Raw genomic sequence first — 22024 nt, 5'->3', positions numbered from 1 at the left:
ATTCCCCACTCAGGAATCATAGAAAAACTCACTAAGCTAGGCATCAGCCCCTATATCACTAGGTGGGTTGCAAACTGGCTCACAGGCAGAACCCAAAGTGCGAAAGTAGCCGACTCCAAGTCAGACTGTCGACTAGTCACGAGTGGAGTCCCACAGGTTTCGGCCCTGGGTCCTCTCCTGTTTGGTATCTACTTCCCTTAAGTCCAGGCCAACATGAAGGGACTCTGGCTGACAAAGTTCATAGACAGTTGCAAGTTGGGAGCTATTATTAACTCCCCAAGTGATGTTGACATCCTATAGAATGGCCTCACTGAAACCAATGACTGGTATCAGAACCATGGCCTTAAGATCAATGCCCAAAAAAATGTGTCATCATCCCCTTTGGGAAAAACCTAGTTCCCATGAATTACCACATCGATGGTAGTCCACTGGACACAGAAGGCGTTATAAGAGATCTGGGAACACAGGTTGACAGCAACCTCTCTTTTGATCACCACATTGCCACTGTGGTCAGAAAGTCCTTCTATGTGGCACATCTCATTACTAAGGGTTTTGCATCCAGGAAGAAGGAGGTTATTGTCTCCCTCTCCTCTTCCCTCATTAGGCCAGTTATCGAGTACAATACTCCATTTGGCATGTACCTCACTAGACACCTGCAACAACTGGAGAAGCTGCAAAAGTACCTCACAAAGAGGATCCTAGGCTTTAAACACTTGTCCTATATGGACAGACTCAAAAAAACTCCAACTATTCTCTGTCTCATATCACCAACTTAGAGACGATCTCTTCTTGACTTACAAAGCCATGTCTAACCCAGCTCTGTCAGAAATGTTACATCTGAAGAAATTCCAATCCCTCCGCACCACACACTCCAGAGACCTCAGCCTCATTACTACCATCAACAGAGCATACTGGAGGGACAGGTTTAGAACCCAGAGACTGCTCATGCTATGGAATAGACTTCCCATACATGTCAAGCAGACAGCCTTGCTGACCCTCTTCAAGAGAAATCTTGATGAGTGGATGGGAAATAGAAAATTCACCCCTGGAATCACTCCAGTGGCTCTACTTGACAGAGGCACTGGGAACTAAGGTTGGGTGGCACGATGTCAGGGTAATCCTATGGCTAGGCTTGTAAAGGCCCCAGGGCCATTAGCCTAGTACATATCTATGAACCTATGTCACTCTAAACTAGGTAAAAAGCTCACGTAATGTGAAACCAAGAAAAATTCATCCAGATATCAGCTGTCACAGTAAGAAAACTTCCACAAAAAGTTCAACCACTTATACAAATCTAATTTAAAAAGAAAATATTGCAAAACATACACATCTAATAAAACTTTAGTAAAACATATCAATCTAGAGGTTCTCTGGTTCAGTAAAGCTTTAGTAAAACTTAACAGTCCACAGGTTCTCTGGTTGTACGCATCCAATAAAATTTCAATAAAAAGTAACAGTCAACAAGTTCTCTGGTTAAGCGCTTTCATTCACCCCATCTACATTTTAGGACTGCATCAGAACCCTCTATTTATGTTTGGAAGTTCATTTAAATCATATAATCTACTAATCATGTGACTGAAATTCTTTATAATTAATGTGGAATGAATTAAAGGCACAATGCCAACATTATACATAAATGTCTAGTATAAACATTTACAATATAAAAACCTTACATTAAGCATTAAATACATATTAATTAATACTACAATAAGATAAAAAAGTGTCTAATCATTTACTGTGTACACTGAGTGTACCATTTAAGCAACCAGTCTTATTTGTTTATTCTAATTTTTGGAGCCAGTATAACACAAATCTGTTCATTTAGTCCAGAAGGATTAGTTGCATTTAGTTTTAGCTGCCACACCAATACTCTATATTACTATATAGTTTCCCAAGATCCTCCTCGTTCACTGTGTGGGATAATTTCCAACATACCAAACAAACTTTGTGAAATCATTACAGGCCAACTTGTGTTTGTATAAAGAAATGTTTGAGTTCTTTCTCATTAAATTACAATATGCTCATAGACCCATTTACGCAGATCTTTCTCTGTTTTACCTACATAGAACTTTTACATGTGAAGCATACAGCAATGGATACAACCCCTTTGATAGCACAGCTTCCTTTAGCTAGCGCAACTTTAATATTATTTAAGTTAATCATATCATCTTCTAAAATGAAGGAACATTGCTTACATGTCCCAGCAGATACCAGGAAAATATCATCCCATTTGTGACGATGTGAGGTACTGCCAACTATGCCATGAGAAGTAGGGCAGTGGATGTGTAACATACGCCATCATAGCTATCTGGACTTTTGTAAATAATTATACGTCATTTGTATATCAAACTGAGTTGTATAGATGTTTGTGCTGAAAAATGCATTTGTAAAGTTGCTTGTGTTAAAAATGTATCAACAGTGGGTCCTCATTGTATTGTAAGTGATTAAATATATATAATAGTGGATACTGGAAGAGAAGAGGTTAATCTTGGTCCAGCTAACTTTAAAAAATAGTAAGAAATTAAATTACCTGGTTTAGGCCATAAAGATTGTATCTTACAGTTCTGATTGCAGCCAAAGACTAAATGTCTGCGCCAGAGAATGGTTTATTAACCTCGTGTAGGAAGAGTGGTAGTGTTTATGGTTTTACAGCTTCCAGATGCTAGAACACATCTCAGCAAAACTGTGTGTGTATGATAAAACAAATGTGCTAAATTCTGGTTCAGTTTCTAGCAACTGGGGTAGCATGGGAACCAAAAGTCAGATGACGAGACATGTGTGATGTCATTCTGTAATCTAGGGCAAAAATAATGCTTTAATACCAGATGAGAGAGAAGTCTCAAAGCACTCTGTTTTTGGAACCTGACAAGGAAGGACCCCTCACCTACTTTATCTTGCCTTGCTCTAGTAAGTGAACCAGGAAATAGTAATTCTTTAGATCAGTCAGGAAAATATAGTGAGATAGTCAAGTACTGTTTTTCTATATCTGTGTGAATCTATTCCTCTGTGTTATTTTTTTTTTTATTTCCTGTGATTGAAACCTGTGTTTCTTGTAAACAGATATTTAGTATTTTCATGTTCTTTCATTATTTAGTATTAAATATATTTAAACTTTTTATTGTGGCTGGTCCTTTAGAGACTACTTTAACCTTTGACGGTACTCATATCTACTTGGTGACTCTGTAGCCACTCCTAAAAGTCTTACTGCATTTGTCAAAACACTACCATTGGTATTAATATTAATTTCACTCAGAATAATTGGGTACCCTTGTAACAGACTTAGAACAGCTGGATTTGGAGTGTCTTGTGGCAGTAACTACCTTATAGTCTGGGCAGAAGGGGGCATAGCTACTACATCTGTGCCAGCCTTTCCCAGGTGCATGTGTGTGTCTGTGAAAATCAAATCTCAAAGTGTGTGTGTGTATGTGTGTATGTGTCAACTAGTTGGAGCAGGAACACAGAACACTGGTTCACACAGAGAGTGGTGGAAGGCTTGGCTTGGACACTCGTCTGAAGACTCAACTCTATAGCTGTGCCAGTGGGAGTCTTACTGGGGATCTGGACAAAGAGGGAAACCCAGCCCCTGGACTGAATGTGTTTCCTGTGTGCTCTTAAGGGAAATTGTGCTTGATGCAGAGAGATGCATCTGGAAATACGTATCTATTTTTGTTCCACGTGAAGGTCCCTGTCTAGTGTCCGTGGTGAGGATTAAGATTCCTTGACTACTGACCCAGAGAGGGGATGTCACACCATCTACAATTTAAACAACAGTAAAAATATAACTTACCATCAAAATGGCCCTGTCATTGTAACAAATCGCATCACTTAGCCCCCATCTTCTCCAGTCAAACCAAACAGCTGAGAGAATATTCTTTACAAATTTGTTACAATAATTACTTAGTTGCAGGTCTTGACTGAGTATTTAATTGTTTGTATAAAATATGCATGACTAATTTGTCATCTGTGTACCAAAATTAAAATGCACATATATGCTGTTAAATAATGCTGAATGGTGTACATGTGAGAGATTAACATGCTGAATGAGCCATACACTGCATATAATATGATAACTACATCAACTACACATATCTCCATGTTAGGATGTAAAAATGTATGTAATCTGGAACTTTTCTGCCTAGGCTCCCACTGAAAAAGGGCTTTGTCCAGTCAAGCTTTCCAGGGAATTAAAAGTAAACAAACATTTTTTTCTATTGTGCTCCTTATTTATGGGACTGCCACCCTACTGGCTAAGTTCTTTTAAGAAATCCTTACATTTTTTCTATTTCATATAGCTCATCCTTATAGTTCAGATAGCTTTTTTAATATTTCAATGGTTTTATGAGTAAAGTATAGATGCATGACCATAACCACCATAACAGCGGAAGTTCAAATAAAAAGATCACAACTCCATTATTACCCATAGGATGTACTGAAACACTGGAGGCAAAGGGAAAGCCAATACAAAGTACAATCAATTACATCATCTTCCTATTCTGAAACACAGTAGGAATTGCCCTACTAAACAGAAAACAATTTAGGGTGAAGCAGTTCAAACTAAGAAGGCCCTATGAATAGAGAAAAAAGAAGAGACAGCAGGGGCCAGGGTGAGCACTGGAACAGGCAGCAATTTACTCTCAGAAATTTGTCTAACCTTGAGAAGTCCAGGGCAGGCCTACAAAGACTATCCTTTCTGATATTAGAAAAGCCTTTTAAGTAGAATCATGTCCTCTGCTCTTATAAAGGAACCATTTATATGGCTTCCATGCTCAGTAGTTGCTTTAAAGTAATTTTCTTCAAATTCACAGGAATATCACATTTAGTGAGTTACCAGCCACAATACACTTGTATTACTTTAATTCCTTATTTATATGAGCATTTTATTTAAAAAAAAAATCATAAACTTTTTTTACTAAACCAAGGTCCAAATAAATTTAGCACATCCCTTCGTGACAACTTAGGGATATCATAAGGTACATCCATAAATTTAAACAGATGCAGCTCTATTCATGACAAATGATTTATGAATTAGAGTCTATGAACACACCAAACCTTTCCCTAAGTTAATATCAGGGGATTTAAAGTCCACTGCTTATCCTTAGTGGTACAATATTGGGGAAAGTAACACTTTTAAAAAGTTACTGCAAAAAAGGACATTCACCAATGGGGCAAAAATGCTATTTGGTACTTCCTGTACCAAATCCTATGGTGGCAAGGTATGTTTTAGTTTGTGAGCTCACCACTTTAACATTAGTAATGGTAGAAATATCCAGCACCGGGAGAGAAAGAAAGCAGTCCACAAAAGATGGGAAAGACTTTGAAGTCTACTCTGTAACCTGTGAATAGTGAAAAGTAGATCAACTTATCTGGGCACAAACTGAGTTCAAAGCTTGTTCACAGTCTAGGAAGAGAGAGAAAAAATATTTTATGAATAAATGAATGAAATTAAGTACCACTTCGGAATGTGTTTTCAGGACCAAAGTCCCACATCTTTGTTACTTTCCACTAACATAAATTTCAGCAGTGAAATACATCTCAGCTAATCTTGTTCAACAAGACAGTATGGATAAGGACAAATACTTATTCTCTTCAGAATGATAGATATAACACATCAATAAATTTAATATATCTGCAGTACCGATCATTTAGAGGGAAAGAGCATTTTTTGTCAACAATCAGTACAGTTGTGTACCAACCATAAATGTAGATGTTCGAGTGTATTCACTGTTGCAGTCATTACGCTTGGGTTATCCTGCTGGCAGGCTACCCGCAGTCGGCCTGAATTCCAAAGTCCTGGTCTGGCGTCGGTTGCTGTCGCCTCTTCCCTGACGTCAGTGTACCAGGGGTATAAAAGATGCAGCCGACGCCATTTTCTTCAGTTTTTCTTGCCCCGGATGTCAGGTGCCCCCAAAAGGGTAGGCTAAAAATTTTGCAAATAAAAATGCATGCACTAACATAAACATTACCTTCCTCTACAAGCAAATACACCACATAGGTTGTATAGAATAGAGAAGTACAGATAAGTTAAAGCAATGAAAGGGGGATGGTGAGAGGGTAACCGGGACTGCAACAGTGAATACACTCGAACATCTACATTTATGGTAGGTACACAACTGTACTATGTTCATCGTGTTTCACTGTTGCAGTCATTACACTTGGGTTGATTCCCAAAGCTGAGGTTGGGTGGCTGGGTCTAAATAGGATTAGGAGTGGCTATGAGGCCCTGCAGAACTGCAGTGGCAAAGCCTGCTCTGGATTTAGAGTAAAGAGGTAAGTGATCGTGTTTGGTAAAAGTGTGCACTGAACTCCAAGTCGCAGCCTCCAAAATTTCCTTGGTTGGTACTCCTCTGAGAAAGGCTGCTGATGTGGCTGCTGCCCTGGTAGAATGTGGTCTAATATTCTTAGGCACTGATTTGCCATGCTGTGCATAGCAGAAACAAATGCAGTGTCCTATCCATTTTGAAATAGTCTGCTTTGAAATAGCCTTTCCTTGTGATCCTGCAGCGTATGCCACAAAAAGTTGCTCAGTTTTTCTGAAAGCTTTTGTTTTGTCCAAGTAGAAGCATAGCTGCCTGTGTATGTCCAAAGAGTGCAGAAGTCTCTCCCCTTTATTCTGAGGATTTGGATAAAAAGTTGGTAAATGAATGGTTTGGTTAAGAGCCACACTGGATACTACTTTTGGCATAAATGTTGGGTTTGTCCTTAGAGAAACCCTGTCCGGATGAAAAATGATAAAAGGTTCCACTGCCATTAATGCCTGTAACTCTGAGACTCTTCTTGCTGAAGTTATTGCTAGGAGCAGAGCAGTTTTCCATGATAAGAATTTTATCTCAGCTGTATTGGCTGGCTCAAAAGGAGGCAGTGTGAGCTTTTCCAAGACAAAGTTGAGGTCCCATGTTGGTAAAGGTGCTCTCCTTGGGGGGGTCTTATGTTTTTTGCCCCTCTGAGGTACTGTCTCAGCAGTGGATGAGAGAAAATAGGAGGTTCCGTATTGTAATGAGCTGAAGTGCCAGAGGCATGGATCTTAATTGATGAGAAAGATAGGCCTTTGTCCAGCATCTCAGTTAGGTATTGTAAAATCTGCGGAATATTTGGAACAAGTGGTTCAAGTCCTTGTGCCTGGTTCCAAGCACAGAATCTCTTCCATTTTTCTGCATAAGACTTCCTGGTGCTGGGCCTCCTGGCTTCCAAAATGACATCCATAACTGCTTTAGAGAGAGGTGTGTCCTGAGTGGCTATATTATTCGCCATGCAGACAAATTTAAGGTTCTGAGTTGGCTGTGCAGGATCTGATTGTTTTGTTGGGTCAGAAGATGAGGAATGTGAGGTAAAGTCCAGGCTGGCCCTTGAGACAAGCTCTTTAAGATTGGGTACCAGTGCTGGTGTAGCCAGTCTGGGGCAATCAGAATCATTTTTGGCTTCTCTTGTCTGCCTTTTAGGAGTACCTTGGGGAGTAGAGGCAGTGGTGGATAAGCATAAACTGTTAGGGTTTTCCATCTGAATGATAGAGAATCCACCTTCCATGCTTGTGAGTGATAAGTCCTTGTGCAGAATCTCTGTAGTTGGCAGTTGTGAGGGGAGGTAAATAGATCTATGTCTGGGCATCCTCATTTCTTTGTTATCATGGTGAAGACTTGTGGATCTAGTTTCCACTCGTGAGGGTCCATGAGGGTTCTGCTTAGTTCGTCTGCCAGAGTGTTTTTCTTTCCTGGCAGGAATTGTGCCTGCAGATGTACTTCATAGGCGAGTGCTGTGCTCCACAAAGTCATGGCCTGCCTGCAGAGAGGGTAGGAATGTGTGCCCCCTTGCTTGTTTATGTACCACATGACTGTAGTATTGTCCATCTTTAGTAATAGTTGTCCTGGATGTAGTAGATCCTTGAAGGCTGTCAGGGCATTCTGTACAGCTAGCATCTCTTTTTGATTGATATGAAGATGCATTTGGTCTGTGGGACACATGTCCTGTATACATTTTCCCGCCACGTGTGCTTCCCAGGCATAATCCGATGCATCTGTTGTTAGTGTCTGCCTGGCTGTGGGTAAAGTGAAAGGCTGTCCCTTGTTGTGGTGACAGGCCAGTTCCCACCATCGAAACTCTTGTTGCAGGCAGGGAATGACAGTAATTATTGTTTCCAAGCAGTGGCAATGTTGAGTCCAAACACTTCTTAGATACCATTGTAGCTTCCTCATATGCAGTCTTGCATATGGAATTAGCAGGATGCAGGATGCAATGAAGCCCAAAGCCTACAGAATTTTTCTTGCAGGTAGCTGGGTCTTTGTTGCCATCATTTGAAAGTAATGAGTCAGTTGCCTTTGTTTGTCTGGCGTGAGATAAGCCATCTGGGCAGGGGTATTTAAGCTTGCACCCAGGAATATTATCTCTTGAGAGGGCACTAGTTTTGATTTATTTTAGTTTACTGTGTACCCTAGGCAAATTAGTAATCTTTTTACAAACGCCAGATGCTTTAGTAGAATGTCCTTGCTCTCTGCTTGAATAAGGCAGTCATCCAAGTAGGGATATATTTGAATTCCTTTTTGTCTGCAAAATGCTATTACTGGTGCCAGGCATTTTGTGAAGACCCTGGGCGCAGTAGATAAGCCAAAGGGCAGTGCAGAGAATTGGTAATGCATTGAGTCAGCTATGAATCTGAGATATCTTCTGCAAGATAGACCGAGACATGCAGGTATGCCTCTTTGAGGTCCAAAGTAACTAGCCAAGCCTTCTTGCCCAGCATGGGTAGAAGTTGCTGCAGTGTCAACATTTGGAATTTTGGAACGTCCAGGAAAGTATTTAGAGTAGACAGGTCCAGTATTGGTCTCCAAGCTTTGTCCTTTCTGGGTACCAAGAAAAGTCTTCAGTAAAATCCTTGCCCCTGCTCTTGCTGTGGTACGTTTTGAATAGCCCTCATGTCCATGAGAGCAAAAATTTATTTTTGTGCCTCTGCCCATTGATTGTGTGGCAGGGTCTGGCATACCTTTTGGCCTTGGTAGGGTGTGAAAGTGGAACCTGTAACCATGGGAAACAATATTCAGTACCCATTTGTCCTGGGTGATCATGTGCCAATTTTGTGAGATAAGTGCTAGTTTTCCCCCTAAGGGTGCTGCCAAAAGGTAAGTTCTTGGCATTGGTAGAGGAAAGTCATTGGGACTGTTTCCTATAAGGTTGTAATTTGTCTTCTCCGCCTTTGGGGGCTGAAGCACCCCATTGTTTAGGTCTGTATGAGCCTTGGGGCTGAGATCTGCCTCTTGGGCATCTGTATCTGCCTCTTTGTGGCCTGTCTGACACTGGAAAGGACCAATTTTTAGAAGGCCAGTTCCTGCTAAATCTGGGTGGCTGAACCTGTAAGAAATCCTTTACTGTCTGCATTGATTTTGCTTTATCCTCCATTTTCTTTAACACCTCTTCTGCCTTAACACCAGACAAAGTATCATGCTGTAATGGAGCATCCAACAATTTTGCTTTAACATGATCAGGTAAACTTTGTTCTTTTAACCAAACATGCCTTCGAATGATAGAACCTGTAACTGCGGCTCTGCAAGAACCCTCTAATGAATCAAAACCACATTGCAAAGTATGCTTTCCCACTTGTTCAGCTGCATGCAATAAATCCTGCATTTCCTTATTTTCAGGACATTCTGAGCTTGTAAGCATTTTCTGTTTTAGCAAAGACATTAGGTATTGTTGATATTTAAGCATGTGAAACTGGCAGTTTAAAGCCCTTACATCTAAAGTAGCAGAGGTGTAAACTTTTTTCTCCCATCTGTCCAGTGCTCTAGAATCCCTATCAGAGGGAACATGGTTTTTTGCAGTGGAAGCCTTGACCCCCTTGGGACCCTGAGAAATTGTTTCTGGGTCAGCAGCAGGGTTTTTATAAAGAAATGTATGAGAATCTGGGACCCTGTAGTACCCTATCTGGCTTAACTAGTGCAGGGGGTAAAGAATCAGGAGACACACTGGATTCAGAAAATACATCATCAACAATATCTAGTACAGGGGGAATAGCAAGTGGCCTGCACTGAGGCAGTAAAAGAAAGTCTCTGAGCCTTTTCTTGGATTCTGAATAATCCTGGCTCTCCCAATGGAAATGCTCCCTCATGGTGTGCAGGGTTTCCCCAAAACAGTAATCCTCAGGAGGAGAGGCTGAAGGGATAGATTCTTCAGCATCAGAGTCCTTATAGGGAAGAAGAGAATATCCCTGATCTGAAGAGGAATCAGAAGAAATAGAAACCTGGTCAGACGAATCATAGTCAGTGTCCTGCCTAGGCTTTTTATCAGGAGGGGGATGGGAACCCCTGATCAGAGTAATTAGGTCCTCGGCAATTTTAAGCATCTGTTTCTTTGGCATGGATGACTGTCCAGGAGAATGCTGTACTTGTTTCTTTGTCTTTAAAGGTGTTTTAGACTTTGCCTTGGCTGCTGAAGTGGTCTTGATAGTAAGCAGGTCTGAAAACACCCTCAGAAGCCGATGCCTGCTCAGCGGCTCTGGACCCATCTGAAGGAATAGTTTCCGTAGGCCCAATATCTTGAATTTCCAGAGGCCTAGTTGTCTCCACGTGGGAGTCGGAGGTGGCCTGTGGCTCTGAGGTAGCGGGTGTCAGGGGCTGCAAAAGTGCCTCACTGAGAACTGGCGAACCGGCGACTGGCCTAGAAGAGGCTTCGTCGTCGGTTTGGACCTCGGATGCCTGTCCTTTTCTTTGTCCTTGTGCTTTTTATGAACTCTGGTCGTCGGTTCGATGGCATTATACAGTAAAAACTTCAGCCAAAGTAATGTAAAGCAAAATCGAACCAACGTTTAATAGTGCGTTGGTTGAATCTAGCTCAAAACCAACAACTAGCAATGTCGTGGTCAGGGCCTAGGCAAGGAATACAGTAAGAATGAAAATCCTTATGAGGTATTTGCTTCCCACAACAAATACAATTGTTAACTTTTACTGGCATTGGTCTGGAGCAAGAAAAAGTTTCCCCAATGGGGTACTTAGCTTTATTGAAGACTTTGTATCTGAAATTCAATTTTGAAAATCTCAGGAGTCGGCTGACCAGCACTTGCGAACTGCTTTTGCTTCAGGCACAGCGCGGCAAGAAAGACAGAAGAAAATGGCGTCGGCTGCATCTTTTATACCCCTGGAGCACTGACGTCAGGGAAGAGGCGACAGCAACCAATGCCGGACCAGGACTTTAGAATTCAGGCCGACTGCGGGTAGCCTGCCAGCAGGATAACCCAAGTATAATGATTGCAAAAGTGAAACACAATGAACATCGGTAGCCAAGTATTTTACTCTAAAATGACAGATTCTGACATTTAGCCAACAGTATAAGAAGCAGTAGAGAGAAATGTTTATATACATCAAGGTCTGAAAGGATGACTTACATCTACAATGAAAACTACAGAAGCACAAAACGGCATTTGCAATTCAAACCTGACTTGCAGCAACTTCTGATTTGTTACATAAAGTTTAACATAGGCAATGAAACCTACCGACAAGCAATGAGAAGGCAGCTTTTGCCCCCATACAATGTAATTTTCACTTTAAATACGTAAGTGTCTTTGGAAGCAATAATCACCACCCAACCCACGGGATATCCAGGTCTACCCAAAACCACAGTGGTTATCCCAATGATGGTAAACCAAATATACATATATGTGAAGAGGGGCAAGATTAACTTGAAAGGCCCAAATCAAGCTGTGATTTGTCCTGTTAAGAGAGTGGATTTTTTTTTTTTTTTAAACTTGCATCTCTCCTTTTTTAATTAATTCTATTACATGGCAGCACTTCTTGACTTTCTCATATTTCTTATCTGAGGCAATTCAATGAAAAAGCCTTGTTTGTACACTATGCATGTTGTTTACGTGATGATACACACTTAGTATGTTGAAGAAGTGATGTCTGTGATACAAACTCTTGACTTCAAATATTTCCTATAGTTGCTATTATTTTATTATTTAAGTACTACCAGGAAACAATTATTATGTAGTTATACGTGAGGTTTTTGCAAACCTACAGTACAAGAATGTTATATTTGCCATTAGTTTAGCTTGTTTCACAAAAGAATGAAACTGATTTTTCTGTGACAGTATCTGCATTTTACAACTGCCAATAAGATAACTAACTCAGAAAGTACAGTTGTGTACACTTACCACAAATGTAGATGTTCGAGTGTATTCACTGTTGCAGTCATCACATTTGGGTTATCTGCCTGCAGGTAGCCCTCAGCCGGCCTGAATACCAGAGTCTTGGATTCCTGCATTGGATGCTGTCTCTTCTTCCATGACGTCAGGTCGTCAGGGGTATAAAACATGCAGCCGATGCCATTACATCAGTTTTTCTTGCCCCAGATGTCAGGTACCCCCACAATGGGAAGCAATTATATGTTACTGTATACCTCCATCAAAAAGCAAACACACCAAACAAGAAGGAAGGGTAGAGCCAAGAGAAGTCAGGGGGCTGGAGAGAGGGTAACCAGGACTGCAACAGTGAATACACTCAAACATCTACATTTATGATAAGTTTACACAACTGTACTATGTTCTTCATGTTTAACTGTTGCAGTCATCACATTTGGGTTGATTCCCAAAGCTAAGGAAGGGAGGAGGAAGTTAGACAGCATTAAGGCCAGCTATTAAGCCCAGCAAGACTGAAGTGGCAAAACAGCTATGGATTTAGAAAAAAATAGGCATGTGGTAATGCTTGGTGAAGGTATGTACAGAGCTCCAGGTAGCAGCTTCTAGGATGTCCCTGGTAGGGACTCCTCTGAGAAAGGCTGTAGAGGTAGCTGCAGCCCTGGTGGAATGTGATCTTATATCCTGTGGGATAGATTTTCCATGGTGCTTGTAGCAGAAATTAATGCAATGGGCTATCCATTTAGAAATGGCTTGCTTTGAAATGGCCTTCCCCTCTGCCTCTGCAGCAAAGCCAAGTAGCAGCTGTTCAGATTTTCTGAGAGGCTTAGTCCTGTCCAAATAAAATCTAAGTTGTCTGTGCACGTCCAGACAGTGCAGTATTCGTTCGCCTTTGTTTTGTGGATTAGGGAAAAAAGTAGGCAAATGAATGGACTGATTTAGGGCCACACTAGACACCACCTTGGGCATAAAGGAAGGATTGGTCCTGAGGGAAACCCTGTCTGCATGGAAGACAATGAAGGACTCGACTGCATGAGGGCCTGTAATTCAGACATTCTTCTTGCTGAAGTGATGGCTAGAAGGAAGGCCGTTTTCCAAGAAAGGAATTTCAACTCTGCAGTTGCAACTGGCTCAAAGGGATGGAGAGTGAGCTTTTCCAATACAAAGTTAAGGTCCCAGGCTGGAGTAGGGGCTCTCCTGGGGGGTCTTAAATTTTTGGTCCCTCTAAGGAATTGCTTTAGCAGGGAGTGAGAGATGAGGGGTGGCTCAGTATTATAATGTGCTGAAATGGCAGAGGCATGGGTTTTGATTGACAAGAAGGATAGGCCCTTGCTGAGCATTTCTGTTTTGTACTGAAGAATATGAGGTAAGCTGGGCACCGTTGTGCCCATCCCCTGAGTCTGGCTCCAGGAACAGTATCATCTCCCCTTTTCAGCATAGGATTTTCTAGTACTAGGCCTCCTTGCCTCCAGAGTGACATCTAGCACCTGCTTACTGAGGGATGCTATTTGGGGAGCTCAAGGAATTAGCCAGGCTGAAAGGTTCAGGGTTTGAAGCTGAGGGTGCCGAATCTGGGACAGCAGGGAAGGGGTCTGAGGCAGGTGCCATGGTTCCAGCAGTGTCATACTGCTCAAGAAGGGGTACCAGTGCTGGCATGGCCAGTCTGGTGCAATCAGTATTGTCCTTGGCTTGTCCTGTTTGATCTTTTGCAAAACCTTCGAGAGGAGCGGCAGAGGGGGAAAGACATAAACCGAGAGGCTTTCCCATTTCCCATGTAAAGGACAGGGCATCCACTTTCCAAGCTTGACTGTGGTACGTCCTTGTGCAGAATTTGTCCAATTGGTGGTTCTGAGGGGAGGCCAGGTCTACCTCTGAAGTCCCGCATTTGTTCAAGATTTTGAATATTTTTGGTTCCAGTTTCCATTTGTGTGGGTCCATGAGATTTCTGCTTAGGTCGTCTGCCAGTGAAATTAGCTTGCCTGGCAGGAATTGAGCTTGTAGGTGCACTTGGTATCTCAAGGCTGTGTTCCACGGAGCCACGGCTAGTCTGCAGAGAGGGTACGAGTGGGTTCCCCCCTGCTTGTTTATGTACCACATAACTGTGGTGTTTTCTATCTTTGCCAATAGTTGTCCTGGAAGCATATGGTCTTTAAAGGCGGTCAGGGAATTCTGTACAGCTAACATTTCTTTTTGGTTGATATGCAGGTGCATCTGTCTCGGGTTCCATTTGCCCTGAATGCATTGCCCTGCCAAGTGAGCCCCCCCCCATGCGTCTGTTGTTAGGGTTTGGGCGGCAGGGGGGCAGAGTGAAAGGGAGCCCCTTGTTGTGGTAGCAGGCCTCTGCCCACCAAAGGAAGTCTGTCTTTATACAAGGAATGATAGGAATCATTGATTCCAGGTCCTGAGAATGTTGACACCATAGGCTTTTTAGATACCATTGTAGTTTCCTCATATGCAATCTTGCATATGGAATTAGTAGAATGCAAGAGGTCAAGAACCCCAGGGCTTGCAGAATTTTCCTTGCAGATAGCTGGGTCTTTGTGGCCAATAGTTTGAAGTAGGTTGTCAAATAAACTTGTTTCTCTGGAGTGAGGAAAGCCATCTGGTAAGTTGTGTTCAAGCTTGCTCCCAGGAATACAATCTGCTGGCAGGGTACTAGGTGGGATTTCTTTTCATTTATGGTGTACCCCAGTGAGGTTAGAAGTTTCTTACGAATGCCAGATGTTTTAATAGCAAGTCCTGGCTTTCTGCCTGAATCAGACAATCGTACAAGTATGGGTATATCTGAATATTTCTCTGCCTGCAAAATGCAATGGCTGGAGCTAAACACTTTGTGAATACCCTAGGCGTAGTAGATAAGCCAAAGGAAATTGCAGAGAACTGCCCTGAAGGATAGATATTCCTGCAAGCTTCCCTTATTGGAATATGCAGGTAAGCTTCCTTTAAGTCAAAGGTTGCCAACCAGGCATCTTTGCCTAGCAGGGGAAGCAGCTGTTGAAGTGTTAGCATTTTGAATTTTGGGATTACCAGAAAGGTGTTTAGAATAGAGGGGTCCAGGATAGGACGCCAGGAGCTGTCTTTTCTGGGTACCAGGAAAAGTCTTGAATACAAACCTTGTCCCCTTTGTTCGGCCTGGACAAGTTGAATAACCCTGATACTTAGAAGAGAGAGAACCTGCTGTTGGGCCTGCACCCATTGATTTGGGGGGTAGGTCTGGCCAACCGTTTGAGGTTCGTAGGGTGTGGAGGTGGAATCTGTATCCTTGGGAAACTATATTCAAAACTCATTTATCCTGGGTAACGAGTTCCCAGTTTTTTGCATGCAGAGCGAGCTTTCCTCCTAAGGGAGCAGGCAGTTGAGCAGGGCTTGGAAGGGTTAAGGTTAAGTCATTGTGCCATTTTTCCATAGGGGGTGGCTCACTACTCCCTGCTTTGGAAGTGGGAGCCCCCCACTGCTTAGGCCTGTGCATAGCCTGAGACTGTAACCTAGGTGGTCTGCTGTTCCTGGGTTTGGACTGAGAATGCCTGGAAGAGACCGGAAAGGAGCAATTCTTTGAAGGCCAATGCCTACTAAATCTGGGAGGCTGTACTTGTAGGAAATCTTTAACAGTTTGCATAGATTTAGCTTTTTCCTCCATCCTTTTGAGGACTTCTTCTGCTTTGTTGCCAAGCAGGCGGTCTTGGTTTAAGGAAGCATCCAGTAATTTAGCTTTAACATGATCTGTAAAGTTTTGCTCCTTAAGCCAAGCATGCCTTCTAAGTACAGACCCAGTGACAGCAGCCCTGCAAGATGCTTCTAGAGTCTCAAAACCACATTGCAAAGTATGTTTACCAACGTGTTCTGCAGAATGCATTAAATCCTGGAATTCTTTGTGCTCAGCACAGTCAGGAATCAACATAATTTTCTGTTTAAGCAGTCCCATAATATGCTGCTGGTACTTTAACATATAAAACTGGCAATTTAAAGCCCTAATGGTCAAAGTAGCAGAAGTGTATACCTTCTTACCCCAAGTGTCCAAGGCTCTAGAATCTCTATTAGAAGGGGTAGGATTTTTGGCAGCAGTAGCCTTAATGCCTTTTGGTCCTTGGGAAATGGTCCCTGGAACCGCAATAGGATTCTTGAAGAGGAACTTGTGAGAGTCAGGTACTCTGTAATACCTGTTAGGTTTTCTGGGAGCTGGAGGTAAAGTGTCTGGGGAAAGGCTAGATTCCAAGAAAGCATCACCTACAATGTCCAGAACAGGAGGGATAGCTTAAGGCCTGTGTTGAGGAAGGAGTAAGAATTCCCTAAGCCTCTTTTTGGAGTCAGGGTAATCCTGGCTTTCCCAGCGTAAATGCTCCCTAAGAGTGTGCAAGGTTTCACCAAAAGAAAAATCTTCTGGAGGGGAAGCAGAGGAAATGGAACCCTCTGCATCAGAATCCTCATAGGTAGATAAGGGCAAATCCTGGTTATCAGAAAGAACAGAAATATCAGATTTCTGATCAGAAGGAAAATCAGTTCTAGGTCTCTTAGAGGGGGGAGGTTGGCTTCCCCTAACTAAGGTAATAAGGTCTTCAGCCATTCTAAGCATTTGTTTTTAGGCATATGGGCCTGAGCATGCGGTTTGGATGTCGGTTTTCTTGGCGTGGTGCAAGTTTTAGGTCTGAATGAAGAAGATGGCATTGATTTAAAATGCAAGTCTGTAGGCCTGAATACACCCTCAGAAGCCAGTGCCTGCACAGAGGCTCCGGACCCATCCAAGGTAGAGACATCCGCAGGTTCCATAGTCGAAGAAGCATCTTGCGGCATACCGGACTCCAAATGGGTCTCAGTAGAGGCCTGTGAATCTGAAGTAGCGGGTATCAGGGGCTGCGAAAGCACCTCACTGAGTACCAGCAGACTGGCGACTAGCTTAATGGAAGCATCGTTGGCAGTTTTCGACCTATGCAGTCTGTCTCTGTCTTTATCCTTATGTTTTTTCTGGAAACAAACCACAAGAGCTGGAAACAGGAAAAAACTTTATTCCGGTACCTCGGCCCACTGGCCTTCAAAGGAATGAACTAACAAATCACTAAACACCACATAAATACTAGTGCATAGTAATTGAACAATTGTATCATTAAATAATTAAGTAATTACATACTTAAAAAAGAGAAAGGATGTAAGACGCTTATATGTGGTTAATCCTAGAGACCCTGTGTTTTATTCTTTGCCAAAAATACATAAGAATGCTCTAGATCCACCTGGGCGTCCTATAGTATCTGGTTGTGGGGGCTATCTGGAATTTGTTGGGATTTTTTTGGACAGTATATTAAAGGAGCAATTGAAACATGTAGCTTCTCACATTGTAAATACAAATCAATATTGTGAGAAGGTCAAGAATTTCAAGTGGGATCCAAGTTTTTACTGGGCAACTGTAGATGTTAAATCCCTGTATACGAATATTAGTACTGTATTGGGTCTGGAAGCAATAATGAAAATTTTGGGTGAAGGGCCACGGACTTCCTTTATTATATTACTTTTGGAATTTGCACTTAGTCACAACTATTTCAGTTTTGATAGTAAAATGTTTCTCCAGGTTCATGGTACTGCAATGGGAGCAAGTTTTGCTCCCACTTATGCAATTTTGTTTATGTCCATTTTTGAGATTGAATTTTTGTACACTTTGGAGTTTTTTCAAAACAGGGTGGTTTCTTACTATAGGTACATTGATGATCTCATTTTTATTTGTAGAGGTGACATCTTAGATTTTGATGCATTCATGGTAGATGTACATAACAACAGGTTTGGTCTGGAGTTTACATATAAGGTTAGTAAACTAGAAATTCAGTTTTTGGATATTTTTCTGTATATAGACAGACAAGGGTTTATTCAATTTAAACCCTATAGGAAGGATGTGGCCTCTAATAATTTTCTCCATGCATCAAGTGCACATCCCATGCACTTGATAGAGTCATTACCCTATGGGGAGTTTAAACGAATCTCTGAACACACTTCAGACAGTAGTCTTTTAAGTTTGGAATATGATGCTGTCTGTAAGAGATTATTGGAAAGAGGTTATTCAGAAGCATTAATCAGAAAGAATCGTTTAAAGTTTGATTGTAGTAAAATGGGTCATGATAGGAATAGAAATAAATCTGTTACAAATATTTATAATAATGCTATGGAACTAGACAATAGGATGTTTTTTGTTACTAAGTTTTCTTTATTTTCAGAGATTTTATGTAACATTGTTAAGTTCTTATGGCCAGTTATTTGTAATAATGAAGAATTTGGGCACCTTTTTCCTAGGTATGTTTCTTTTTCTTATGGAAGATATCAAAATCTGAAAGAAATACTCAGACCTAGACATCTATCTAGCATTATGTCTATATCTGATTCAGTTCTAGAACCTGGAATGTTTCAATGTGGAAAATGTAAAATATGTGCAAAAGTTAGAAATTTATCAGGTAACAACATCAATGGAGTAACATATTTTGCTGAGAATAGATTTAATTGTTGTTCATGTGGTGTTGTTTATATATTAGGTTGTGGTTGCCCTGTGCCTCAGTATTATATTGGCCAGACCAAACGTCAACTTAAAGTTCGTATACTAGAACATATTGGTGATGTACGGAATTCTAGGACAGATAGCCCTATTTTTGATCATTTTTATAGGATGCATAATGGGTCAGTTGAATCACTGTTTTTTTGTGCTTTGGCTAAACCAAAGGTATCTTCAGGAGGTAGTTTCTTACATAATTTATTAAAATTGGAGAGTAGATTTATTCTGAAGTATAATACTCTAAAACCCCGTGGTTTAAACTTGGAAGTAAATTTATCTATTTAATAATTTTAGAATAGATTGTTAGTTAAAATGGTGCTGGTTCATTTATTTCATGCCTTGTTACTGATTTTCTCTTTTTTAAGTATGTAATTACTTAATTATTTAATGATACAATTGTTCAATTACTATGCACTAGTATTTATGTGGTGTTTAGTGATTTGTTAGTTCATTCCTTTGAAGGCCAGTGGGCCGAGGTACCGGAATAAAGTTTTTTCCTGTTTCCAGCTCTTGTGGTTTGTTTCCAGACAATTTCTTTTGCTGTGGTTGGTTTGTTTCCTTATGTTTTTTCGGAAGATTGGTAGTCAGATGGCTTAACAAAGCCATTTCAGAGTACGGATACCGAGTACCAAAATAATTTGCTGCAAAGATAGCCCGACGACTAATAGTTCGAGGGTGGAACAAAGCACAAAACTGACAGCAAGGGACGTCGTGGTCTGGGCCTAAGTAGGGAATGCAGTACGAATGAAAATCTTTATGAGGTATTTGCTTTCCACAGGTAAGACAATTGTTAACTTTTACTGACATCAGTTGGAGCAAAAAAAAAAAGATCCCCTTCTTCTTTTTTTTTTTTTTTGAAGACTTCAGTTCTGAAACTCGAAAACGAAAATTTCAGGAATCGTCCGACCGGCACTTGCGAACTGCTTCTGCTTCAGGCACCACATGGCAAAAAAGACTGATGTAATGGCGTCGGCTGCATGTTTTATACCCCTGACAACCTGAGATCATGGAAGAAGAGACAGCATCCAATGCAGGAATCCAAGACTCTGGTATTCAGGCCGACTGAGGGCTATCTGCAGGCAGATAACCCAAATGTGATGACTGCAACAGTGAAACACGAACAACGTCTGGTCAGTGTATAACAGAGTCCAGTCTATAAAAATGGCTGATGGTCACTGTAAGCATAGCTTTCATCATGTTTGATGATGTGGGAAATTACTGTTAATAGCTGTACTTCATGGAACAGAATCAGACTCTTACCTGAAGTCTACCTATTGCAACCAGGCAATATTTACTTCCTTGTCCCACATCTGCATCTTCTTCAGGAATGGTCATTCCTAAAACAGTATCAACACACAAATACAGTTATCCACAGATGCCCACCACCACACAATTCAGCATGTCAGTCTAGAAATTATTACTGATATGGTAGAATAAAAACAGAGACTAGAAGGAAACTACTGTTAGACAATATAGACCGCATTCCCAACAGCTTCCATTGCAGAAGTATACGACTAAGCCAAGTGCTGCACTCTACAAACAGTTTTAAAACTAGTCAAACTGTAGAATAAAGGCTTCCATAACTTACCTCATTTGAATGAACTAGCCACACTGATTTTACAGCAAAACACTTACCAATGACTATAGTATTGACAACCATGGGGCTACTAAGTTAGGGATGTGTATTCCCTTATACCCGGGATGTTAGGAAATACACTCATGTGTTTAATGAACATTGGAACATTTTGATGACAGATCCTCTGTTAAAGGAAATAGTTGGTGAGGTACCCCTTTTTACATTTAAGAACAAAAGGAATCTTAAGAGGAGATTATGTGTACCTAGAACTTGCAAGCAGAATGAACCTATTCGTGGAACTACACCATGTGGTAGCTGTAATCAATGTGTTTACATTAAGGAGGGCATTACCTTTCAACACCCTGACACCAAGAAAGTATTTGATGTAAGGGTTAATGCTACTTGTTATACTAAGCATGTGGTATATCTTGCAGTGTGTTCACTGTGTCAGAGTTTTTATGTTGGAAAAACTGACAGGATATTGAAGGAGAGAATCAGGGAACACACTTACCACATTGCAAAAGGTTCTAGGGTAAATGCCTTGTCCAAGCATGTTTTGGAGAAAGGCTTAAACCATTGTTTTAAATTTATGGTCGTGTCTAAAATTCTTCCTAATAGTAGATATAGTGATGTTAGGGCAAGGACTGAGGAACTTGAAGCCAGATGGATTGTCCTTCTGAGGGCTACATATGGTCATGGCCTAAATGATATCATGCCTATGAAACCAGTATTGAAAAAAAGGAAATTGCGTAGGAAATAGAACTATGCATGTTCTTATGTATTTAAGTATTTTATTTGTTTTGTATTTTCTTTTTATGTATATATTTTATGTATGCACTTGTATTTATGATGAAGTATTATTGTCTTTAAAACAAGCTTTTACCTGTTGAGTTGCCTTTAAGTCGAGTGATCATGTGCTAGGTTTAAGTATTTAAACAGGTGTTATTTTGACTTTTCATGTACACCTGAATAAGCAGTAGTGAAAGCGCTTGTGTGTGGTCCGAATAAAGCAGTGCTGTGTTTTTACTTGAGTGGAGTTGTTCCTGTTTTATCTTTGTCACGCTGGTATTCTGAATCTGATACTGCAGATATTATATGCTGGATTTGTAGTTTATGAAGCCTACCTCCTGGAGAATTTTGTGACTTTGTTTGATACTTCGTTTGTTACCTGGAGGTAATTGGAGCTCGTTTGGGAGTTTTCATTTTTTATTCTTTACTTGTTTATATGCTTTTTACTCCCTAAGAGCACCTTATGGCTGCCAACAGTAATGATGAAATTGAATTGGACTATGTACCTGTGGTTAGTCCCCATGGGACACTTGTGTCTGGATACTGTTGTAAGAATATGAAGACTGAGTTATTTATTAGCAAAATCATTGCTTTAGACAATCCGCTTTTACAAGGGGTTGTTGATACACATGAAGAGGTTATTTCCCTGGATTATTTAGCCATTAGAACTGATTTACTTGATTTGGAAAAAGAACTGTCCAAATTAGCCCGCACACAGTATGAGAGATTTCATTTAGAAGTCTGTGTCAAAGAAAATGTGATCCCATGTGGTTTAAGGATACTAAAAATGCCAGCGCAGGTTGGAGCGGATGATATTTTATTGACTGAATGGCAGAAACTGAACATTTCTACGAGTTTGAATTATCTTAAATTATTGATTGAAGCTGCTAAAAGGAAGGAAACTTTCCTCATTAATATTGTGGAAAACAAGTATCAACAATTGTCGCAGAGGTACAATAGTGAAGTGTTTGAGAAATTGTTGAGTGAAACCATGGAGCATGTAGCCACTTATAAGCGTAAA

At 40.9% G+C, this 22024-nt stretch overlaps 1 protein-coding gene across 4 annotated transcripts in view; it reads right to left on the bottom strand.

Moving 5' to 3' along the window:
* The window catches only part of ARNT2 (aryl hydrocarbon receptor nuclear translocator 2), a 2296360-nt gene that overhangs the window by 1174513 nt on the left and 1099823 nt on the right, over positions 1-22024 (bottom strand). For all 4 annotated transcript variants that reach the window (XM_044077930.1, XM_044077931.1, XM_044077933.1 and 1 more), the window contains one exon: positions 19899-19975. In XM_044077930.1, coding sequence (XP_043933865.1) covers positions 19899-19975 — 77 coding nt within the window. The remainder of the gene's footprint in view (positions 1-19898; positions 19976-22024) is intronic.

Source organism: Protopterus annectens, chromosome 7.part0 (assembly GCF_019279795.1).
Source record: "Protopterus annectens isolate FY-2018-M chromosome 7.part0, PAN1.0, whole genome shotgun sequence".
NCBI classification, from domain to species: Eukaryota; Metazoa; Chordata; order Ceratodontiformes; family Protopteridae; genus Protopterus; species Protopterus annectens.
The sequence above is the reverse complement of the archived record's forward strand: the minus strand, read 5'-3'. Positions and strand labels throughout refer to the sequence as shown.